Raw genomic sequence first — 22,414 nt, forward strand, 5'->3', positions numbered from 1 at the left:
AGTGGAGGAAAATCTCCCCAATGGGGACACAGACGGCAAACAGGAAGTGCTAACCACTCAGGCTGCTTTTTCCATCTAGCCGCTGTGATTTCCTCTCCCTTCCTGCTGTGTCCCTGGGACAGGAAGTGAAGGAAAATCTCCCCAATGGGGACACAGACGGCAAATTCAAACTCATGACGCGGGTTATACCCCTCCATTACTATATCCAAAAATTGTCCACTAATTGTTCTCTATAAAAGGTTCTATTGTTTGTTATAAACACATATCATACTGGCAGGGTCAGTGATAAGGATTTGCTGCCATTTTGTATACAGACATTTCCTGTAGGGTAACTACAAGTCCCAGCCTTCCCATAGGTTGCCATGACTCCCCCCCTTGAGGCCTACAGCGCCCCCCCAGCCCTCCTCCTGTAGCAGTAAACATGGAGGAGGAGGAATGTTGCCAGCGGCGGGGCGGGGCCGTGTGACGTCTGACGGTCACATGGGTTACGTGACGTCGCCGTCCTGGTTTCCGGCCTCTTTCTGTCCTCGTTCCCCCGGGTTTCTTTCCTTCTTCCCGTCCCCCCCGCCATAACCTCGCCACACACCGCTCACCCCCCTCCCCGGACATGGCCAACGTCGTCGACACCAAGCTGTACGACCTGCTCGGGGTGCAGCCCGGCGCCACCGAGAACGAGCTGAAGAAGGTGAGTCAGGGGGCGCCCGGCCTGAGGAGGAGGGGGGGAAGGGAGATTGGCCTGAGGGGAATGGGGGGGGCCTGGGGACCGACGTTATCAGGAGGGGGGCCTATACACCGGCCTTATCTATGTTGGGGGGGCTGGGAAATAGATTTTTCCAAAGGGGGGGGCTGGATCCCCCCTGGCCTGGAGAAAGGCCAGCCCCCCCTCCCCCCCATCTATAGGCGGCCACCGATAGATACAAATGTGGTGGTTCAGCGGGGATCCGGCAATATTCGATCCATCCCGATTTGATCCGACGATCAGCGCCTCTCCAGTGCAACCACTGATATGGTTTCAGCCAATCAGCCGCAGCGCTGATCTGTGTATTCAGACAGCTGAGGAGTTCCCGCACAGCGGGGGAATCCAGCTGATTGGGAAAAAAAAAAATGGAGTCATCGCAGGCTTGAAGATGGATACTGGCCTCATCTAAGCCGAGGGTCACACCTAAGTGTTTTGCGGAAACGCACAGCAGTTCATTGAACACGATTTCCTACGGGACACGTTCACATCTCTGCATTTTCACCCCGGTGCGTTTTTTTGAAAAGGGTCAGGGACATTTTTTTTTTAAATGCAAAAAAGTTGTGTTTTTGGTTCTGTAGCCTTCAATGGAAACGTGGCAGAAAAGCATGCAGTGCGTTTTGCGTTTTAAATCTGCCTAGCAACAAGAATTAAAAAAAAGTAAAGGAAAGTTGCGCTTTTGGTTTTGTAGACTTCAATGGAAACGCAGCAGAAAGCATGTAGTGCAGTTTTTGATGCGTTTTGCATTTTAAATCAGCCTAGCAACAAAAAAAAAGAAAAGTTGCGGTTTTTGGTTCTATAGACTTCAGTGGAAACGCGGCAGAAGCATGTAGTGCATTTTTGATGTGTTTTAAATCTGCCTAGGAACAAGAATAACAAAATGTAAAGGAAAGTTGCGTTTTTGGTTCTATAGACTTCAATGGAAGCACGGCAGAAAAGCATGTTGTGCGGTTTTTGATGCGTTTTTAAATCTGCCTAGCAACAAAAAAAAAAAGAAAGTCAAGAAAAGTTGCGGTTTTTGGTTCTATAGACTTCAGTGGAAACGCGGCAGAAACATGTAGTACTTTTTTGATGCATTTTAAATCTGCCTAGCAACAAGAATAAAAAAAATGTAAAGAAAAGTTGTGGTTTTTTTTGGTTCTATAGACTTCAATGGAAGCAAGGCAGAAAAGCATGCAGTGCGATTTTTGATGCGTTTTGCGTTTTTAAATCTGCCTAGCAACAAGAATAAGAAAAAAAATTAAAAACACAAAAGCAAAACGCGTCAACGCACTACATGCTTTTCTGCTGCGCTTCCATTGAAGTCTTTAGCACCAAAAACGCAACTTTTCTTTACATTTTTTTTATTCTTGTTGCTGGGCAGATTTAAAACGCATCAAAAACGCACTGCAGAAACTGATCAAATGCAAACTGCATAGGTGTGAACCTAGCCTTAGGGGGAGTGGCTTAGACTCCAGCCTTGGGGTAACCAGGCTCCTCCCCCCCCCCCACTACCTGGATTGTTGTTTCTGCTGGTTTGAGGCCTCCTGGTATACAGAGGAGGCTTGGGTGCTTTACACCACGGGGGAATCGTCCTTCTCAATGACGGGGATCGAGATTCCACCAGAGAATGTTGTGGGTTTTTTTGTAATTACAGGTACTTCTCTAGCGCCGTCAATTTATGCAGCGCTTTACATATATATTGTCCAATCACATCAGTCCCTGGCCTTAAGGAGCGTATGATCTAAAGTCGGCCGTAGATGGAACAATTTTCGTTAGTCGCAGGAAAGAAAATAACTCGCTCGATAACCCCATGAACCCGGTCCCCCCTCGGTGTGGGCGAACTTGGTCCCCCGGTGTGGCCGTAGATGGAACGATTTTCTTTAGTCGCAGGAAAGAAAATAACTTGCTTGATAACCCCATGAACCCGGTCCCCCTTTGGTGTGTGGGCGAACCCGGTCCCCCTTTGGTGTGTGGGCGAACCCGGTCCCCCTTTGGTGTGTGGGCGAACCCGGTCCCCCTTTGGTGTGTGGGCGAACCCGGTCCCCCTTTGGTGTGTGGGCGAACCCGGTCCCCCTTTGGTGTGTGGGCGAACCCGGTCCCCCTTTGGTGTGTGGGCGAACCCGGTCCCCCTTTGGTGTGTGGGCGAACCCGGTCCCCCTTTGGTGTGTGGGCGAACCCGGTCCCCCTTTGGTGTGTGGGCGAACCCGGTCCCCCTTTGGTGTGTGGGCGAACCCGGTCCCCCTTTGGTGTGTGGGCGAACCCGGTCCCCCTTTGGTGTGTGGGCGAACCCGGTCCCCCTTTGGTGTGTGGGCGAACCCGGTCCCCTTTGGTGTGTGGGCGAACCCGGTCCCCCTTTGGTGTGTGGGCGAACCCGGTCCCCCTTTGGTGTGTGGGCGAACCCGGTCCCCCTTTGGTGTGTGGGCGAACCCGGTCCCCCTTTGGTGTGTGGGCGAACCCGGTCCCCCTTTGGTGTGTGGGCGAACCCGGTCCCCCTTTGGTGTGTGGGCGAACCCGGTCCCCCCTCGGTGTGTGGGCGAACCCGGTCCCCCCTCGGTGTGTGGGCGAACCCGGTCCCCCCTCGGTGTGTGGGCGAACCCGGTCCCCCCTCGGTGTGTGGGCGAACCCGGTCCCCCCTCGGTGTGTGGGCGAACCCGGTCCCCCCTCGGTGTGTGGGCGAACCCGGTCCCCCCTCGGTGTGTGGGCGAACCCGGTCCCCCCTCGGTGTGTGGGCGAACCCGGTCCAGGTGTGGCCGTAGATGGAACGATTTTCTTTAGCTGCAGGAAAGAAAATAACTTGCTTGATAACCCCATGAACCCGGTCCCCCTTTGGTGTGTGGGCGAACCCTGTCCCCCCTTGGTGTGTGAGCGAACCCTGTCCCCCCTCGGTGTGTGGGGGCGAACCCGGTCCCCCCTCGGTGTGTGGGGGCGAACCCGGTCCCCCCTCGGTGTGTGGGGGCGAACCCTGTCCCCCCTCGGTGTGTGGGGGCGAACCCTGTCCCCCCTCGGTGTGTGGGGGCGAACCCTGTCCCCCCTCGGTGTGTGGGCGAACCCGGTCCAGGTGTGGCCGTAGATGGAACGATTTTCTTTAGCTGCAGGAAAGAAAATAACTTGCTTGATAACCCCATGAACCCGGTCCCCCTCGGTGTGGGCGAACACGGTGATTACTGCTGGTGGCTGGAATATAATAGGCGCTAGCAGTAATCGCACGTAAAACCCGACACGTGAGTGCCATCGACCTGCCCCGTAAATGCTTTGAATCTCAGCCAGTTCCTGCTGCACTGGCCAGGATTCGATCCGTCTATGGCCGGCTTAAAGCAGAACTTCACTCTCTGTCAGCATGGACTATTTTTAATACATCTGCTGCTAACATTAGTAAATAGGAAGTTATGTTCCATTTACCTGTTTATTACAGGTACTTGTATAGTAACGTCAATTTACTCAGCACTATATATATATATGTTTAAACATGTTATTATTATACAGGATCTATTAAGCGCCAACAGTGTGCGCAACGCTTTACAAAATGAAGGCAGACATTACAGTCGTAATACAAGCTGGTACAAGAGGAAACCGAGGGCCGGCACGTTAATAAATTTATTTATTATTTATTTCAGGTACTTATATAGCGCCATCAATTTATGCAGCACTTTACATATATATTGTACATTCACATCAGTCCCTAACCCTCAAGGGGTGTACAATCTAAGGTCCCTAACTCACATTCATACATACACATACTAGGGACAATTAACCTAGAAGCACGTCTTTGGAGTGTGGGAGGAAACCGGAGTACCCGGAGGAAACTCACGCAGCCACAGGGAGAACGTGCAAACTCCAAGCAGGCAGTGTTGTGGTTGGGATTCAAACCAAATGCCAGGTGGAAGTGCTAACCACTTAGGCTGCTTTTTAACTGCTCTGTTGGAAAAACACAGTAAGGCCTCATGCACACAGGATATTTTGCAGTCGCTTTTAGGGGTGTCATCATGCCTCCTTCTTCCTTTTTTTTTTTTTTTTTTATGGCTTCCAATAGGCCCTCCATGTTATCCTATGTGTCCATGCACACTGACGTTCAGTAGCTTTTAGTAGCAGTAACGTTTTCCAGCAGGAACAAAAACCCCCAGGGTCAGTGCATCCAGGTACAGCAGTGTTTTGGAAGAAAAATCGCTTGCCACGTTTAGCGATTCAGCATTAATTAATTTCAACAGTCAGAATAAATTATTATTCTGGTCAATGAAATGCATTAACATCCAAGAGCTTGACATTTGTAAAATCATTAGACACTTTGACAACGTCAGACTTTAATTTTTTTTGGCCGAAACGCTGCTGCCAAGAGGAGGAGTATTATTTAAAACTTCCTGTGTGCATGAGGACTAAACACGAAAATGCATTTTTGATGCTCTTCCAATGCGTTTCCTGGGTACCCAGCATGTGCCTCTAAATCTTGGGCATGTGACTCAAAAAAAACACACTAAGCTCCGGTTCACAAATTGCATGTGATTCGCACAGGAATGCGGTGCGGTTCCTGTGCGAATCACATGCGACATACCGCACCGCATTCCTGTGCAAATCACATGCAATTTGTGTGCGGTGCGATTGGAGCCGTACATTTGCACCGCACCAAAAACACACAGGACCCTTTTTTAGGTGCGCACTAGAATCGGATCGCATGGGTATTCACACCTATGTGATCCGATTCTGCGCATCACAACGTGTTTTGGGGTGTTGTTAACTTAACATACACCCCCGCAGCGGTTCACATGAACGGGGAGCGATTCTGATGCGGTGCGGAATTCAAACAGAAAATGCTGCGAATTCCGCACCGCATCAGTGTGAACCAGGGCTAAGAATGCAATGCATGTGTGTGTTTGCCGTGTTGTTGATGCATTTTCTATTCATTTCAGTAGGGAACTGTGTTTTTTTGTTTTTTTTTTGTTTGGTTTTTGTTTTTTATTTTGTTTTGTATTTGTTTTTTGTTTGTTTGGTTTTTTTTTGGTTTGTTTTGTTTTTTAGCCGCACCAAAGATTCAGCATGCAAGACTTTTTTTTAAAACGCACCACAGCGCAGTGGTAGGGTTTAAAAGGATTGCTTTTTTCTTTGTTGAATCTTAAGTACAGTAAAAAACGCATCTAGAATATAGTAAGAATGCATACGTGAACGCAGCTTACGCCACTGTGTGGGGTGGAAGTCACTTTCACCATCCTCTAAATATTCTCGCTAGGTGTTGTCCCATACCGGGGGCTTCCCTCTTTTCATTCCAGAAGCAGATCATGTGGAAGTAAAAGCGAAACTTGTATTCTGTCTGCAGACTCCTCCCCTGTGTACAGTTCAAGGATATGAGGACCTTTATCATAGATCTGAATTTCTCTTCCTTGAGCTCGGCCGGGTCGGCGCTCTTGCTGAAATCCTTCAAAATGAGTGTTTTGGGGGATCCTCTTCTTCAAGCACTCATTGTGTCTGTTTAGTGGTGCAATGGGTTTCGTGGAAGAGGAGATGAAGACGCTGCTTTTGGGTGAAGAGGCGGCCATGCGTGCCGTACTGCTTCAATCGGCGGTGTGACATTCGTCAGTCCAGGGTGTGACCACAGAAATCAGTCTGTGTTGTGTTCTAACCCTCGGTTCACATTTGTGCGGGTGGTGCCGCTGCAAATCCGCACGGAAATCCGTGCACCCGCACAGAGAAATGCGGACCCGCGGGCGGGTGCCATTACTTCTAATGGCACGCCGCCCTTACTGGAAAACGCAACCGCACTGGGCACAGAGGTTCCCTTGCAGGCTGCGGTTTCCAAAAAAGGGCAGGGACTTCTTCCCTGTGTGTCACGGGCACAGGAGTCCATTCAAATGAATGGGCTCTCGTGCCCATGCAAAACGTGGCCCGCACGGCCGCAGAGATGTGAACCGGGGGTTAGGGTGGCCATACATATAACAATTTGTAATCCATTCGGTACAGGTGATTGATCACTGATTAATATTGATCGATGCAGCACACACAGTATTGTTCTGAATGTTTTTGATCGAGAGAGTCTTGAATATTATTTGATCCCCATGATTGTGATTGAGCTGACTCTCGGTTCTGGAATGCAGCGAGCTAGAAGGCGCATTTAGGCAGGCCATACATTAATCCTTTTTTTTTTCTTTTTTGATAAACCAGCGGGTTGAACAAAAAAAAAGAAAAGACCCTCGACCCATCCATGAATTTGATGAGGATGGGGTTATCTTTCCCGCCCCACCATCAGAATACATTGCTCACTGCTGCTAACTATAGCTGGCAGTACTGGTCATTCAGGAATAACCGGACAGGGTGGTTGTACAGAAGTCGATCAATAGATTGACTTTGACTTTTGTATAACACAGCCTGCCCATACACCGCTCGAAATTAAGCCCATCTCTGCAGATCCAGCCAAATTTTGATCCACGTGTGATTGCCTTTAGTTTAGGAAAGCAATCAACCGGAAATCGATCTATCAGGCATAAATGTAAACAATCTTTCAAAAATGATCATTTAAAGTGGTTGTAAATCTTAGACTTGAAATATGAACAAAGCATATCACTCTATAGTGTGTACTTGTCTCAGTCCAGAGCACTAAGTGTGATTTCTGTGTGCTGCTTCCTACCTCTATCAGCATGAGTCATTTCTGAGAAGTTTTCTTGACACCAAGAGAAAAATGGGGACGGGAGGGTGCTCCAGTCTCGTGTGTGTGTGTGTGTGTGTCTGCCCTCCAGTCGGCTCTCAGAGCTCTCCTCATTGAGTTCTGCAGAGTGCAACTCTCCACCCCCTTTTTTCAGAACTCTCAGACACGCTTTATAAATTCTGGGCTTTGAACGGATATAGAGAAAAGAAGCCAGCAGATAAGCAGGTTCAACTTATGTAGGAGGATTTGTTTCTTCCCTGTGTATCTCCTGAGGCCAGTCACTGCACTGGGTATATGGAAGGGTTTACAACCGCTTAATCAGTTTTCTGACACACAAGCGCTCAACTTGGCAAGAATTGTGCTCTATAGTTGACATTGGGAGGAATTGTGCCCCATTGTCGGTGTCATTGGGAGGAATTGTGCCCCATTGTTGGTGTCATTGGGAGGAATTGTGCCCCGTTGTCGGTGTCATTGGGAGGAATTGTGCCCCGTTGTCGGTGTCGTTGGGAGGAATTGTGCCCCATTGTCGGTGTCATTGGGAGGAATTGTGCCCCGTTGTCGGTGTCATTGGGAGGAATTGTGCCCCGTTGTCGGTGTCATTGGGAGGAATTGTGCCCCGTTGTCGGTGTCATTGGGAGGAATTGTGCCCCGTTGTCGGTGTCATTGGGAGGAATTGTGCCCCGTTGTCGGTGTCATTGGGAGGAATTGTGCCCCATTGTCGGTGTCATTGGGAGGAATTGTGCCCCGTTGTCGGTGTCATTGGGAGGAATTGTGCCCCGTTGTCGGTGTCATTGGGAGGAATTGTGCCCCGTTGTCGGTGTCATTGGGAGGAATTGTGCCCCGTTGTCGGTGTCATTGGGAGGAATTGTGCCCCGTTGTCGGTGTCATTGGGAGGAATTGTGCCCCGTTGTCGGTGTCATTGGGAGGAATTGTGCCCCGTTGTCGGTGTCATTGGGAGGAATTGTGCCCCGTTGTCGGTGTCATTGGGAGGAATTGTGCCCCGTTGTCGGTGTCATTGGGAGGAATTGTGCCCCGTTGTCGGTGTCATTGGGAGGAATTGTGCCCCGTTGTCGGTGTCATTGGGAGGAATTGTGCCCCGTTGTCGGTGTCATTGGGAGGAATTGTGCCCCGTTGTCGGTGTCATTGGGAGGAATTGTGCCCCGTTGTCGGTGTCATTGGGAGGAATTGTGCCCCGTTGTCGGTGTCATTGGGAGGAATTGTGCCCCGTTGTCGGTGTCATTGGGAGGAATTGTGCCCCGTTGTCGGTGTCATTGGGAGGAATTGTGCCCCATTGTCGGTGTCGTTGGGAGGAATTGTGCCCATTGTCGGTGTCGTTGGCGGGAGTTGTGCCCCGGTGTCGTTGGCGGGAGTTGTGCCCCGTTGTCGTTGGCGGGAGTTGTGCCCCGTTGGCGGGAGTTGTGCCCCGTTGGCGGTGTTGATGGGGGGGGGGGGGGCGCGTGCCCCAAAGGCTGGATATAGACAAGCAAGGGGCCACATTTTTTAGACCACAAATGTAGAGCATAGGGACCATTAGAATGGGGTTCAGCAGTCGGGCATAGAGAAATAAGCAGAAAAACCCTCAAGTGTGGATGGGGGCTAAGGGCTCATTTACATTTGCATCAGGGGGAGGGGGGTTGCTGTAAGATTGCCTACCTACAATATCAAGTCTAAACACCAATGATGTCTACATACCACTTTTCTTTATGTCCTTTCCATATATTTTATTTAAAGCCATAATAAACCTAAACGAAAACCTTTATTATAATGCAGCTTAAAAATTCTAGATGTGACGGCTGCCTTAGTTTTCTTTTTTAGCCTCTTTCTTCAATTTTCACCTGGCGATCTGGCCAATACGTCTATTGTTCACCAGAACAAGCTCTCCTGCAGATGTAGCAGTTAATGTTAATACAAACTATTTGCCACTGACAGGGGTACTTGCAGTGATCAGTTTTTACTTATGTAAAACAAAAAGGGGGGAAAAATCCTGCTGTACCTGATTATAAAGTGTGAGCTGAAGCTTGGCTCCAGTTTGTTAGTGTATTTAAATCTGCTGGTACATCTAACACTCCCCTTCCTCCAGGCTGACAATGTTGCAGTCTGCTGTGCTCCTTCATCCAGAGTGGGGGCGCTCTAATACAGAGGGGTGTTACTGGCCAGATCACCAGGTGAATACAGAGCCTAAAAAAAGAGAACTAATGCAGCCACCACATCTGATTGGTAATCTGCAATATATGACTTTTCTGTTTTGGGTTTAATACTGCTTTCTTTACTGTTTTCTTTACTCTTCCCCCAAACAAAGAACTTGTGATCTCGATGTTGTCATTAAACATTGAAGACAAATATTATTCCAGCTATCTTTACCCCTTAATCCAGCTCACTTGAAGTGAACCTTCACCCCCTTCACACGCTGGATTCACAACCCAGCAGACAAGGTATGAGGCAACCGGGAAAAAAAAAAAAATTACAAAATCGGTTCCTGTTTAAAGTGTTTGTATAGCTAAAACGTTTTTGTTTAGTTTTTGATAGTATGGCGAGGAATTAGATCCCCTGTCAGCTTTAAATTGCTGTCTGTGCTCCCAAAAGTAGACTGAAATCTCAAATTTTGGGCTATTTCTGGTGACAACCAGGGACTTCCTCAAGCTGGAGGAATTTCCTCTCACTTCCTGTTTCGGCTATGGGTCAAGAAGTGAAGGGAAAGCTCTCCAATGGGACACAGATGGCAAAAAGAAACAGATATAACCCTCCCTTACTCCAGGGCTCGACAAATCCCAGGTCATCATGGCAGCTAGAAATTGCATCCTGGGTTCACACATGTGTACTGAAGTCACAATGTCATTCCGGTTTCTGTGCAATTTTTGTTGGCTCTCTCTCCACAAATGCCTCCCCGTTGGCTGCGGGGCGAGATTGCCTCCCCGTTGGCTGCGGGGCGAGATTGCCTCCCCGTTGGCTGCGGGGCGAGATTGCCTCCCCGTTGGCTGCGGGGCGAGATTGCCTCCCCGTTGGCTGCGGGGCGAGATTGCCTCCCCGTTGGCTGCGGGGCGAGATTGCCTCCCCATCAGGGGTGGACTGACAACTCATGGGACCCCTGCGTCCTTGCCCAAACTCAAAAAAGCCTATGAAAAAGGTACCAGGGGCATCTCATGGGGCCTCCTACTGACCCCGGGCCCTCGGGCATTGCCCGAGTTTCCAAATGGTCAGTCCACCCCTGCTCCCCGTTGACTTCGGGGCAAGATTGCGATTTGTAAGACATCTGACACAGAAGTCGATGCAAATCGCAACAACAGTAGTCCATGCACTACTTTAGAAATTGATGTGGCTCCGTCCAAGCCAGAACCGCACTGATATGACCGCTCTAATGGCGGACAGTAGGGTGGGACTTGGCATACGATTCGCAAGTCGCATGCCAAGTCGCACCCAATGTGACCGGGGGGCTAAGGCTCATTTTGCAGCATTTAGTCAACATCTCTCCTTTGCTGTTACCAATATGAACTTGTATTGGCTACTCTTCAGTTGCTGTGTGGGGATTCCTATTAGGCCTCTTTCACTCTGGGTGGACTGCTCCAGCTTAGCGGGGGAATCTGTCTGCTAATTCCCCATTGAGCAGGTGGATAACAGACACCGCACGCTCTCTATGGGTAGTCTGATGTAAACAGACTACCTGTTCGTTTATACTCGATTGTTATCTAATCCAGTACGCTCAGGTGGAGATGATCGAATCCCCATCCATCTGTTTTTATCAGATTGGATGTAGTTGGGTGTAAATGGACACATGTCTGTTCACACGTGCTGCTCCATTGAGGGTCCACCTGAAAAACAGACCGGTGGACCCGGCCAGAACGTTCGTGTGAAAGGGCAATGTTTAGGGCCCGTTTTGCAGCATTTATTCAACATCTGTATTTTGCTTTTACTAATATGAACTTGCTTCAGTAGCTGTGTGAGCTTCATAGGAATGTTTTTGTGCACTCGGGCCAGAACCAAACCCTTCCCAGGATCCAGGACACCTAGACACAGCTGATTCCTGGTTCCCCCCGGTTCACACCTATGTGGCCGTGTGGGCCGCGGTTTGTACGGGCACAGTAGCCCATTCATTTGAATGGACTCCCGTGCCCATGACACGCAGGGAAAGAAGTCCCTGCACTTCTTTGGAAAGCGCAGCCCACACGGGACCTCAATTCCGATTACGGTTGCATCTCCTAGTGCGGGCGGGATGCCATTAGAACTAATGGCACCCGCCCACGGGTCCGCATTTCTCTGTGCGGGTGGTACGGCTGCACGGATTTTCATGCGGATCCGCAGTGGCACCACCCGCACAGATGTAAACCTAGGGTTAAGGTCTCATGCACATGAGTGTTGAGAGGTTCCCTGAACCGTGGGGGGTGGGGGTTGGCAGTTACAGCTGCAGTTGGCAGTTACAGCCGACCATACAAGTGAATGGCTGTATGCAGAAGCACATGTGTAAAGGTAAGGTCTCCTGGGCATGGGAGTTTACCTGCGTTTGGTGTATTCCCACCAAATGCAGGCTGTATGTGCCACCTGGGCTCCGCCGGCTACCAATCTTTTAGTCCAGATTAAAAGGGCTGCACTTGACAGCTCGATCTTTGCGCAGTGAGCGTGCTCTTTGCACATAAACGGCAGCCGCCCAGCGACACGCGTGTGGAATGTGGGGGATAAAGCCCACCTTTTGGCCAACACACGTTAGGTGGTCTTAAAGGGGTTAAACGTTTATTTATTTCAGGTACTTACATTCACATCAGTCCCTAACCCTCAAGGGGCGCACAATCTAAGGTCCCTAACTCCCATTCATACATACACATATTAGGGTCTTCATGGCTGTCTATTGAATCGCCTGATCCTGGGATTCTTGAGAATGCTTACTGCTGCCATTGATGTAATGGTTCATTACTCTGTTCCTGGTTTCTTACCTGAAAATTCCCCGTATTAATCTGCTCTCCCAGGAATAAAACAGATGATGTCACAGTCAGGCCGGCCGGGAAAATCCATGACGTCACAGTTGGCTGAGCGTTTCATAGGGGATTTAGCTGAGTCTCTCATATCCTAATTATATACTTGTGTGCTAGGTGACAGCGGTGTCATGCAGGGACACACAAGGCGGCTCACAATTCGTCATTCTGTTTTGTTGAAGATGTTGTTTTTGTAACAACGCGGACTTACTGTGCTGTGAGTTAATTGCCAAGCGCCATGTGACAATATATGACGGCCGTAATTATTCGGGAGAGATTATAATGAGCTATATATATATATATATATATATATATATATATATATATATATATATAATGCGCTTAGTCATGCAGAGTTCCTGGATGAAGAATCAGATTAGGAAATTACATCACAATGTCATTTAAATAAAGTTTGATATCACCTAACACTGCCTGACAGATTGTGTATTCAAGATGCTGACTTTGTTCTGAGCAAATGGAATTCATTCGGTGCCTTAGTAAATTCACACCTTATGCCGAATATGATGCCCTGATACTTCGCGGCTTTCATACCCAAGACACGTGCTGACGCTTGGGGGTCCAAAAACAATGGCTCTCGACATATTAGAGGGGATGCCAAAACAATGGCTTTACTGGCACATTAAAGCAGAACTCCACCTAAAGGGGGAAGTTCCTCTTTTTGGCACTCCCACTGCCACATTTAGTTTTTGGGAGGGAAGAGCGGGTAACTGTTTTTGACAGGTACCTTGTGATGGGAGTGACTTTGGGTGGGGGGCCCATGGAACAAAGCGCCCTTTGGAGGGGAGGGGAGACCCCTGTATCAGCTCCCCATATTCCTCCTATGTGTAAGTCACCCTGTGCCTGTTAGCGGTACAGGGCAGAATGTCCTGATATTGTGTAGACATGTATAGGTGGTGTGGGGGGTTGTTCATTGTTTACTACCATGTGGTGCATCCCATTGTTCTATTGTGTGTCTTGCTTGGGGGCAAACTATTATGGGATGTATGTGTTTGTGTATTGGCTTAGTGGGGGGTGTCTGCTGATGTCTCTGGTTGCTAGATGTGGTTTGCCCCGCCCTGTGTCCATATGCAGGGAGGGGGGTTGTTCCTTTGAATGTTTATATCTCGTGCCTGTGTTAAAATAAAGCAGTCTATTTCCTGGTTTTGTTTAAGAGTGGTGTCCGTGGATCTGTGTTTGGTCAGGGAAACGGGAGTCTAACGGGAATACCCTAGTGCAGTCGGGGTCCAGTTCCGTTACATACCTGTTCCCACTTTTTTTTTTTTTTTTTTTTCTTTTTTTAAATCTTTATTTTTTTTTTTTTTTACAAAAGTCAATACAGAAATGAAACAATATATACATTCCCAAGGAGAAGACCAAAACGGTCACCGAAGAAATATCACAACAATGTTACATGTTGCAGAAGCCAAATATAGCGCCCAGCTAGTAACAAACATTGTCGGATGATCCACTTGAAATCTTACAAAATCCAAACAAGAGAAAAAAAAGGGGGAGGGGGAAAAAGTGCCCACTCCCACTTCTGGCTAAGTTTGCCGTGGCGATCTCCAGCCACTCCTCCTTCCCTCCACAGCCTTCTGGGATCAATCTCAGGTGCGGGACCAAATACAAAGTGCAGCACCACTCGCATATGTGCAGTAGGAAGCCAACTGAAGGCCTCTCTGCCGGTTTCCCTTAAGATGCCGGCGTCCAAAGCCGATTAAGGAAATCTGCTTTTTTCGAGACTGGAACTCCGCTGGAACGTCTTGCCGCCCCACCACTGTACATTTTATTGTGGCATGGACAGTACAGGCAGGCTTGTGTATGTGTGTGTGTGTATATATATGTATATGTGTATGTGTGTATATATATATATGATATAGATGCATGTGAGTGTCCTCTCCCGGGTCTGTGGGCACGTGCATGTATGCCCCCTGCCGACCCTCATTGTCATTGGATACAGCACTGTTTTATCAACAGGTTTTAGCCAAATATTCTGGCTGTTTCCAATCACAGCCCAGAGTCCTGTGTTGGCAAACACTCAGGACTCGTTTGTTAACAGAAGAGCGATCTTACTGTTTCTTCTCCCTGAAAAGATCTGCAAGTAAAAGCAGCACTTATTACATTTGTTAGTCGCACAACTCCTTGATCACCCCTAGATGTTAACATCTTTCCAGCCATTGTCATTCATATAGTGACTGATCTTTCTAGCCATTGTCATTCATATAGTGACTGATCTTTCCAGCCATTGTCATTCGTATAGTGACCGATCTTTCCAGCCAGTGTCATCGGTATAGTGACTGATCTTTCCAGCCAGTGTCATTGGTATAATGACCGATCTTTCCAGCCAGTGTCATTGGTATAATGACCGATCTTTCCAGCCAGTGTGATCGGTATATTGACCAACCTTTCCAGCCAGTGTCATCGGTATATTGACCGATCTTTCCAGCCAGTGTCATCAGTATAGTGACCGATCTTTCCAGCCAGTGTCATCAGTATAGTGACCGATCTTTCCAGCCAGTGTCATTAGTATAGTGACCGATCTTTCCAGCCAGTGTCATTAGTATAGTGACCGATCTTTCCAGCCAGTGTCATTAGTATAGTGACCGATCTTTCCAGCCAGTGTCATTAGTATAGTGACCGATCTTTCCAGCCAGTGTCATCAGTATAGTGACCGATCTTTCCAGCCAGTGTCATTAGTATAGTGACCGATCTTTCCAGCCAGTGTCATCAGTATAGTGACCGATCTTTCCAGCCAGTGTCATCAGTATAGTGACCGATCTTTCCAGCCAGTGTCATCAGTATAGTGACCGATCTTTCCAGCCAGTGTCATCAGTATAGTGACCGATCTTTCCAGCCAGTGTCATCAGTATAGTGACCATGTACAGTATTGACACTGATCACTGTATTCGTGTCACTATTGGAGTCGGTTTGTCCTGAATAGTTTGTAAGCGTGCAACTATGGCCGGGGATGTCTTGAAGTGGGGGGGGGAATTTGCGCAAATGTAGGATCGAATGCTGGAGTGAGGTATAAGGTAAGTACTGTGACGATTGCGGCGTCAGACCCCAGCCTTTCTCACCAAACTCATGACCGAAGGACTAGCCAATCTAAAAGGCTAATTGGGGTTTATAGCCATGAGCTCTCCCACTGGGCATTGATGCCTTTTGAACTCAGCATCCAGGGACCACGTGTCACTCTACAGAGAGGGAGGGGGGATTTGGAGGAGAGAGAGATACAAGATGGAGGATCCTTAGCAAGATGGGTGACTGCGTCCATCTCTGTATGCACAATTGATACAAGTACTACACCTTGTTGCTGAACCCCTAGAAATAAAAGCGTTTAACCTTTGCGGGGGGGGGCGTCCTCTCTGCGAGGGTTTTTTGTTTTTTTTTTTTGTGCCCAGCTCTGGGCTGTAAAATGGAATTCCAACTTATACCTGAGTAGTTTTAAAATGGTCCCCTCCCTCCTAATGACACTTTTGATAACCAACCTGTGTAAGAAGGACATATATAGGTACCTAGTTTCAGTCTGGTCACATGATCTCCCCTGCGTCAGCCAGTGGCGGCTGCAGGGGAGAGGTGAGGGTTCAATGGCCCATCTGTCGTCTGTGTACTCTTGTCTCCCCTGATGCTGCTGGCTGACAAACACACAGGACTCTTGTGTAAACAGAAGAGCAATCTTGCAGTTTCTTCTCCCTGGAAAGCAGGGAGAAAAAAAAAACACCCTGCAAGATCTGCAAGTAAAGGAAGCATTTATTATACTTGTTAGGCACACAACTCCTTAATCACCTCTAGATGTTAACATCACAGATGTAGGATCGCATGCTGCAGTGAGGTATAAGGTAAGTATTACACCTTGTTGCTGAACCCCTAGAAATAAAAACGTTCAACCTTTGCAGTGGGAGGAGGGAGCGGCACGCATGCCCGCGTGCCCACCCTCTGCAATGGCTGACACAGGAAAGCCAGATCACGTAACCAGACTGGAGCCTCCTGAAAGTAGGTAAATATAGGTATTTGAAGGGGGAAGGGGACAGTTTCAGGGCTAGTTTGGTGTAAGCGGGAATTCCACCTTAAAGCGGAGTTTCAGCTATAAAAAAAAGAAATACAAAAATAAGTCAGCAGCTACAAAAACTGGAGCTGCTGACTTTTAAAATACAGCCACTTACCTGTCACTCGGTCCAGCAGTGGTGAAGACCATCCATCTTCTCTCCCTGGCACCGGCATCTTCAGAGTGGGCACCCGGCTGTGAAGCTGCAAGCCCACTGCGCATGCGTGAGAAGCGCTACGATTCCTGAATGGGCCCCGTCGTCTTCTGGGACCTGTCACGTGTCCCAGTAGACTACAGGGAGGGGTGAGGATAACTATCGCTTCCGATCCCCTAGGTGATCACAGTGGAAGCGGGAGTGGGTACCTGTCAAAGTTGGGTACCCGCTCCCCCACCCCGCTCCCCACAGGTGCCAATCCTTAATGGGGAGCGGGGTACAAAGGATTAAAGTAGAACTTCCCCTTTTAGGTGGAGCTCTGCTTTAAGCCAGAGTCACACTGCCCACCATTTTATGTACAGTTTCATTGTTTTCATTTTGCTGTTTATCTGTGTTGTTATGCTGTGCTTGTCGAACAAAATCCAGTATTCGGTACACAGGTTTATTTTGCACGGCCTGGTGGAATGCAGTTCCCAAGGCAACCAGCCCCAAATTTATTAGCAGCATAAGCCGGGTTTACTAAAATGTCTGATCACACAACACAGATGACACATTGTCCTACCACAGTTTGACAGTTTAGGAATACAATGCCCATTGATGCAGCAGTTCTTTTTTTGGGAGTCACTGTTTCTTATGCTGAGTTCGTGAAGGAAAAATGCTTTAAAGGAGAATTCTACCTTTTCAATTAAGTAATAAATATACCTATTTTGCTAAAAGCAAAAATGTGTGTTTATTTTTGCATTGTACCTACGGTCGGTGGATTGTGGGTGCGATGCTTTGGCTCCTGAAGACTTTTCCTCCAGCTCTTGGGACTGGAGTACTTAAACTTTTTATTTTAATTTTTTTGTGCCCTTTTTTTATTTATATCAACGTTTTTGCTATCACAAGATGAGCAACATCCCTAGGTCCTCTTCTAACCCTAGGTTCACAACTAAGAGTTTTCTGCAGCGTTTTCAGAAATGCAGTACAGTCCATTTTACATGATTTCCTATGGTGCGCACAGGTGAAAAGGCAATGTTTGTCATTGGTCGCAAACGTTTCCTCATTACATCTCTTGAATGCAGTGAACAATGCCAACTTCTTCATTGATAATGAACCTCCGGTACTCAGTGTTGGTTGTAGACTGTGGACCTGTTATTTCCATTTGCAAATGTTGTATTTTTGGGTAGTTGGGTGGATTGGAAGCTTGTTCCTATGTCAACGTCCTCTCCGCTCCTCGCACAACCTTCTGCTCTCTAGCTCCCTTGTCTCCTCCCATGCTTGTCTCCAGTGCTTCCCCCATCCTCTGGAACTCTCTACCCCAATTTATCAGACTATCGCCTACTCTGCTCACTTTTAGGCGATCTCTGAAAACCTATCTCTTCAGGGAAGCCTATCCTGCCCTCAGCTAATAATGGAATCTTCTACTGCTCCTACCAGTCCATCCCCCACAGTTACGACCTTTGTACCACTAGTCCCTCCCTCCTAGATTGTAATCTCCAAGGATCAGGCTCTCCTATCCCTCTTGTATTGAACTGTATTGTCTCCCTTTATATTAAAGCGCTGAGCAAACTGTTGGTGCGATATAAATCCTGTATTATTATAATAATAATAACACAGAACTGAGCAGTGACGTAAGGGTCAGAGGTTGGAAATTTGGCACGTGGTGGGTGGCATGGGACATCCAAGAGTTTGAGAAGTATCATACTGAAGATGGGGCAGCACAGTGGCTAAATGGTTAGCACTTCCGCCTGGCAGTACTAGGGTCGTTGGTTTGAATCCCAGCCACGGCACCTCCTGCCTGGAATTTGCATGTTCTCCCTGTGCCTGCTTGGGTTTCCTCCGGGTACTCTGGTTTCCTTCTACACTCCAAAGACATGCTGTTAGGTTAATTGGATCCTACCAAAATTGGCCCTTGCATATGAATGTGAGTTGGGGACCTTAGATTGTACACCCCTTGAGGGTTAGGGACTGATGTGAATGTACAATATATATGTAATGTGCTGCGTAAATTGATGGCGCTATATAAGTACCTGAAATAAATAATGAGAGAGGCGGGAATGGAGGAGAGGTAAGAAACACGAACCATCGGAGAGGTGCGTATAAACACTTTTTTCCAGGGAAATGTAACCAGGATTTATCGTAAACCTAACTTTAAGGGCTTTTATAAAGAATAAAATCTCACTGTCATTCATTTATTACCATCTAAAATTTGATACCCAGGCTAGTGTTTGATACAAGCTAATGCTCTGACTTTTCTCCTCCACCCCAGGCTTACCGCAAGCTGGCCAAGGAATATCATCCAGATAAGAACCCAAATGCAGGGGATAAGGTAAGCAATGACCCCTCAGCTTACACCATAACTGTTCGTGGAAAGGGAGAAAGCTGGTAATGTGTCAGTGAATCCGATGGAGAGAAGTGGACTGGTGGCTGACAAGCTCATGAATAATGGAACACATAATTGGCAGCTTCGGCCTAAGAAATCCCATTGTGTGCTTTGGTATCAAATATACCGGCTAATTGGAGGGCGACAGTGGCTGAGGAAAATTACCTAACCTTGCTAGAAAGATTTAAAGCTGAAGTTTGTCTTAATTTAACCTCTTCACGCCGGCCGAACGCAAATGTGCGGCCTCCCGGTGTCTACGCCTAGACGGCGAGCGGCCGCACATTTGCGTTCTACTAAAAAGGGACATGTGCTGAGAGCGCGCGCTCCTAGCACACATGTTCAGTACTCACGGAAAGGTCCCGATCTCTTTCGATCGGGACCTTTCCTGATCATGTGACCCTAAACCCCACCCCGCCCGTCCCGTCTTCAGAAACTCTTAAAGGCCCGGGAGGTGCCGGCGTGTAGGGGTTAAAAAAAAATGTATAGCTTTCATGAAACATTAGCTGTAATGAAGGATTTCCCATGTTGTGCAGGGATGCCCCATCTTTTTCGGTCTTTGAACCTCTGGCACTGTGGGGGTGATGGTGGGCCTTCTGTGAAGCCTCTGTGAAATAGTTCTGGATGAGGACCCGCCCCCTTCTCCTACATTAAAAAATGTTTTTTTCTCTGCCTATAACACAATCTGTGGATGGGGAAGAGTCTGATAAGTTGCCGAGTTCTTTTCTCCAATCACAGATTGTGTTACAGGCAGTGAAAGGCGATTGTGAAAAAAAACAATTCTGATTGGAGCACAGGAGCTACACAGATGCTGGTAACCTTCACAGCGCCAGGAGTTCAGCAGCAGGAAGAGGACGGGGCATTCCTTCCATCATTTCTCTGGGGTCCAGTTGCTACCTTCTTTTTCATAAAGGTGACTCACTGGATTTACCAGTTGCTACATTTTTGTTATTGTTTTTTTATTATATTATTTTTATTTTTTTTTAATCCCTGTGATTCTAAAAGGTACTGCCCTGCTAATCTGTTTCCTTGAACCCTTCCGACAATGATGTTGCTGTGTACATAGGTGTTGCTTTGGTGCTAAGCATAGGTTGGTGCAAAGGGGACTAGGCGGTGTTCAAATCTTAAAATACCTTAATGGGAAGGTGTAGGTAATGCCTACATTTGATCCTGAGGCTCTATGATTGATAGAACAGAAATCCCCCAGCAACATCACTTCTGGCTTTGGCAGATGTAAACATTGACGCTTTTTTTTTTGTTTGTTTTTTTTTAAACCCTTATGCTTTCCAGCATAGATGAGAGACCCCAGATCTCTCTATAAAGAGGACCTGTCATGCCTTATTCCTATTACAAGGGATGTTTACATTTCTTGTAATAGGCATGAAAGTGATAAAAACAATGTGAAAAAATAAAATAAAAAAATTTTTGTTTCCTTAAAGCGCCCTGTCCCCTTCTGCTTGCACGCAGAAGTGAACACACGTAGGTTGCGCCTGCATATGTAAATGATGTTCAAACCACACAGGTGGTGTTACCACAAACGTTCTGGTGAGAACAATAATTCTAGCACTAGACCTCCTGTAACTCTAAACTGATGACCTATAAAAAATTTTAAAGTGTTGCCTATGGAAATTTTTTAAGTACGCAGTTTGGCGCCATTCCATGAGTGTGCACTTTTTTTTTTTTTTTAATCAAAAAGATCCGGATTTATTGACATGTACAAAAGTAATACAAACAGTAATGAGAAAAAGGCTTGCCCTGCTCATCTTTCCTTGAACCCTTCCGACAATGATGTTGCTGTGTACATAGGTGTTGCTTTAGTGCTAAGCCTAGGTTGGTGCCTAGGTAGGGGGACTAGGCGGTGTTCAAATATTAAAATACCTTAATGGGAGGGTATTTATACATGTAGGAGAGAAATGGCAGAATTGGCCCGCTAGGGAAGTGGTTATTATGTTTCTTGGCCATTCTCTTCACAGTGGATCTGCCCCTTCTGTTCAAACCACAAATGTCTCCCAATGTACAGAAAGCATACAATTTGCCCTTTCTCCCCCTCCCCCCTCTTTATATCATATGAATTGTTACTGTGCAACCTACATGTGATTTGGCATACTTATTGCTCTCTGTTTTTAAGCATTTTTATTGTCTCTAATGACTTATGGAGATACTCTGGAAATTTCCATGCTGGTTAATTTTTATATACCTAAATAATAAAACTTATTGAAAGTGAGAGAAGGGAAATCCAGTGAATGAAAGGGGCAGGCCATTGACAGGCTGGGGAGGAAAGGGCCAACAATGCTGAACATCCTCCTCTCAGAATATGAGGAGGCCTTTATCTGACTTTCCATACACATTGGGGAAAGTCATTGTGTGCAATAAAATCTCGATAAGTGATTGAAGTTCAGGAAAGGAGCCTATACAACTGTGTGATGCTGAATGGAAGGCCGGAGGTCAGATTGAACCATTCCCCATTTTCTCCAAAACTCCCAAGTTTTGAAAGAGTTCTTTGAATAAATGTTGGTTTTTGTAAGGCTTTTTAATAAAATTTTTTATTTTTCTCTAGTATCTCACTCAAAAGCAACATTCAGGCTTTCATGTGGTTTCTGTGGACAGTACAGTGTAAAGAAGATTGCATCTTTTTTTTTTTTTTTTGTTTTGGCTGCATTTGCTTTATGTAAAACTATTCCATGATTCTTTCCTCTTGGAATTTCAGTTTAAAGAGATAAGCTTTGCCTATGAAGTGCTGTCCAACCCAGAGAAGCGAGAACTGTACGACCGGTATGGAGAGCAGGGCCTGCGGGAAGGGAGCGGAGGTGGCGGCATGGATGACATATTCTCACATATCTTTGGCGGGGGCCTCTTTGGGTTTATGGGCGGACAGAGCCGAAGTCGTAATGGTAGAAGGAGAGGAGAGGACATGATGCATCCACTCAAGTAAGCAAACCTTGATGTTTATATGACGTCTTTGTGCTTTCCAACTGCCTTGTCTTTTCAGTATTGATTTTACTTCTAACAGGAAATCCAAACACATCATCAATGTTGACAAGGGTTGAGATGAGTTAAACTGTGGCCATTTTGGTTCCAAGCCAAGGATAACTCTTGAATGGGCACCACAAGAAAGCCCATACCGCTTTGGCTTGAATACTGTAATTATTTAACCACTTCCTGTCCGAACACTTTCACCCCCTTCCTGTCCAGGCCAATTTTCAGCTTTCAGCGCTATGACACCTTTGACAATTGCGCAGTCATGCAACACTGTACCCATATGTATTTTTTAGCATTTTCTTGAGACTGATAAAACTTTATTTTGGTGGTATTTATTCACCGCTGGGATTTTTTTATGTTTTTGCTATATAAATGAAAAAGTCCAAACATTTTGAAAGTGTTTTTCTTATAAAATTTTGCAAATAAATAATCTTTCTTCATAAACCTTGGCCAAAATGTATTCAGTTCTCTTTTTAGTAAAAAAAATAAATAACCCAAATTAGTTTATAACCAAAAATTATCATTTAAAAAAAAATTTTTACATTTTTATTTTTTATATATATTTTCTTT

The 22,414-nt window shown here is 46.9% G+C and overlaps 1 protein-coding gene across 1 annotated transcript in view; it reads left to right on the forward strand.

Moving 5' to 3' along the window:
• Positions 1 to 503: 503 nt before the first annotated feature.
• Positions 504 to 22,414, forward strand: part of DNAJA2 (DnaJ heat shock protein family (Hsp40) member A2) — a 39,785-nt gene continuing 17,874 nt past the window's right edge. Inside the window, exons 1-3 of the mRNA XM_089667813.1 lie at positions 504 to 685; positions 18,755 to 18,814; positions 21,573 to 21,793. Of these exons, the coding sequence (XP_089523939.1) occupies positions 608 to 685; positions 18,755 to 18,814; positions 21,573 to 21,793 (359 nt within the window). The 5' untranslated portion in view covers positions 504 to 607. The remainder of the gene's footprint in view (positions 686 to 18,754; positions 18,815 to 21,572; positions 21,794 to 22,414) is intronic.

The sequence above is a fragment of the Staurois parvus genome, unplaced genomic scaffold (genome assembly GCF_062004578.1).
Source record: "Staurois parvus isolate SC_StPar_1 unplaced genomic scaffold, SC_StPar_1.0 ptg003601l, whole genome shotgun sequence".
In the NCBI taxonomy this organism is placed as follows: Eukaryota; Metazoa; Chordata; class Amphibia; order Anura; family Ranidae; genus Staurois; species Staurois parvus.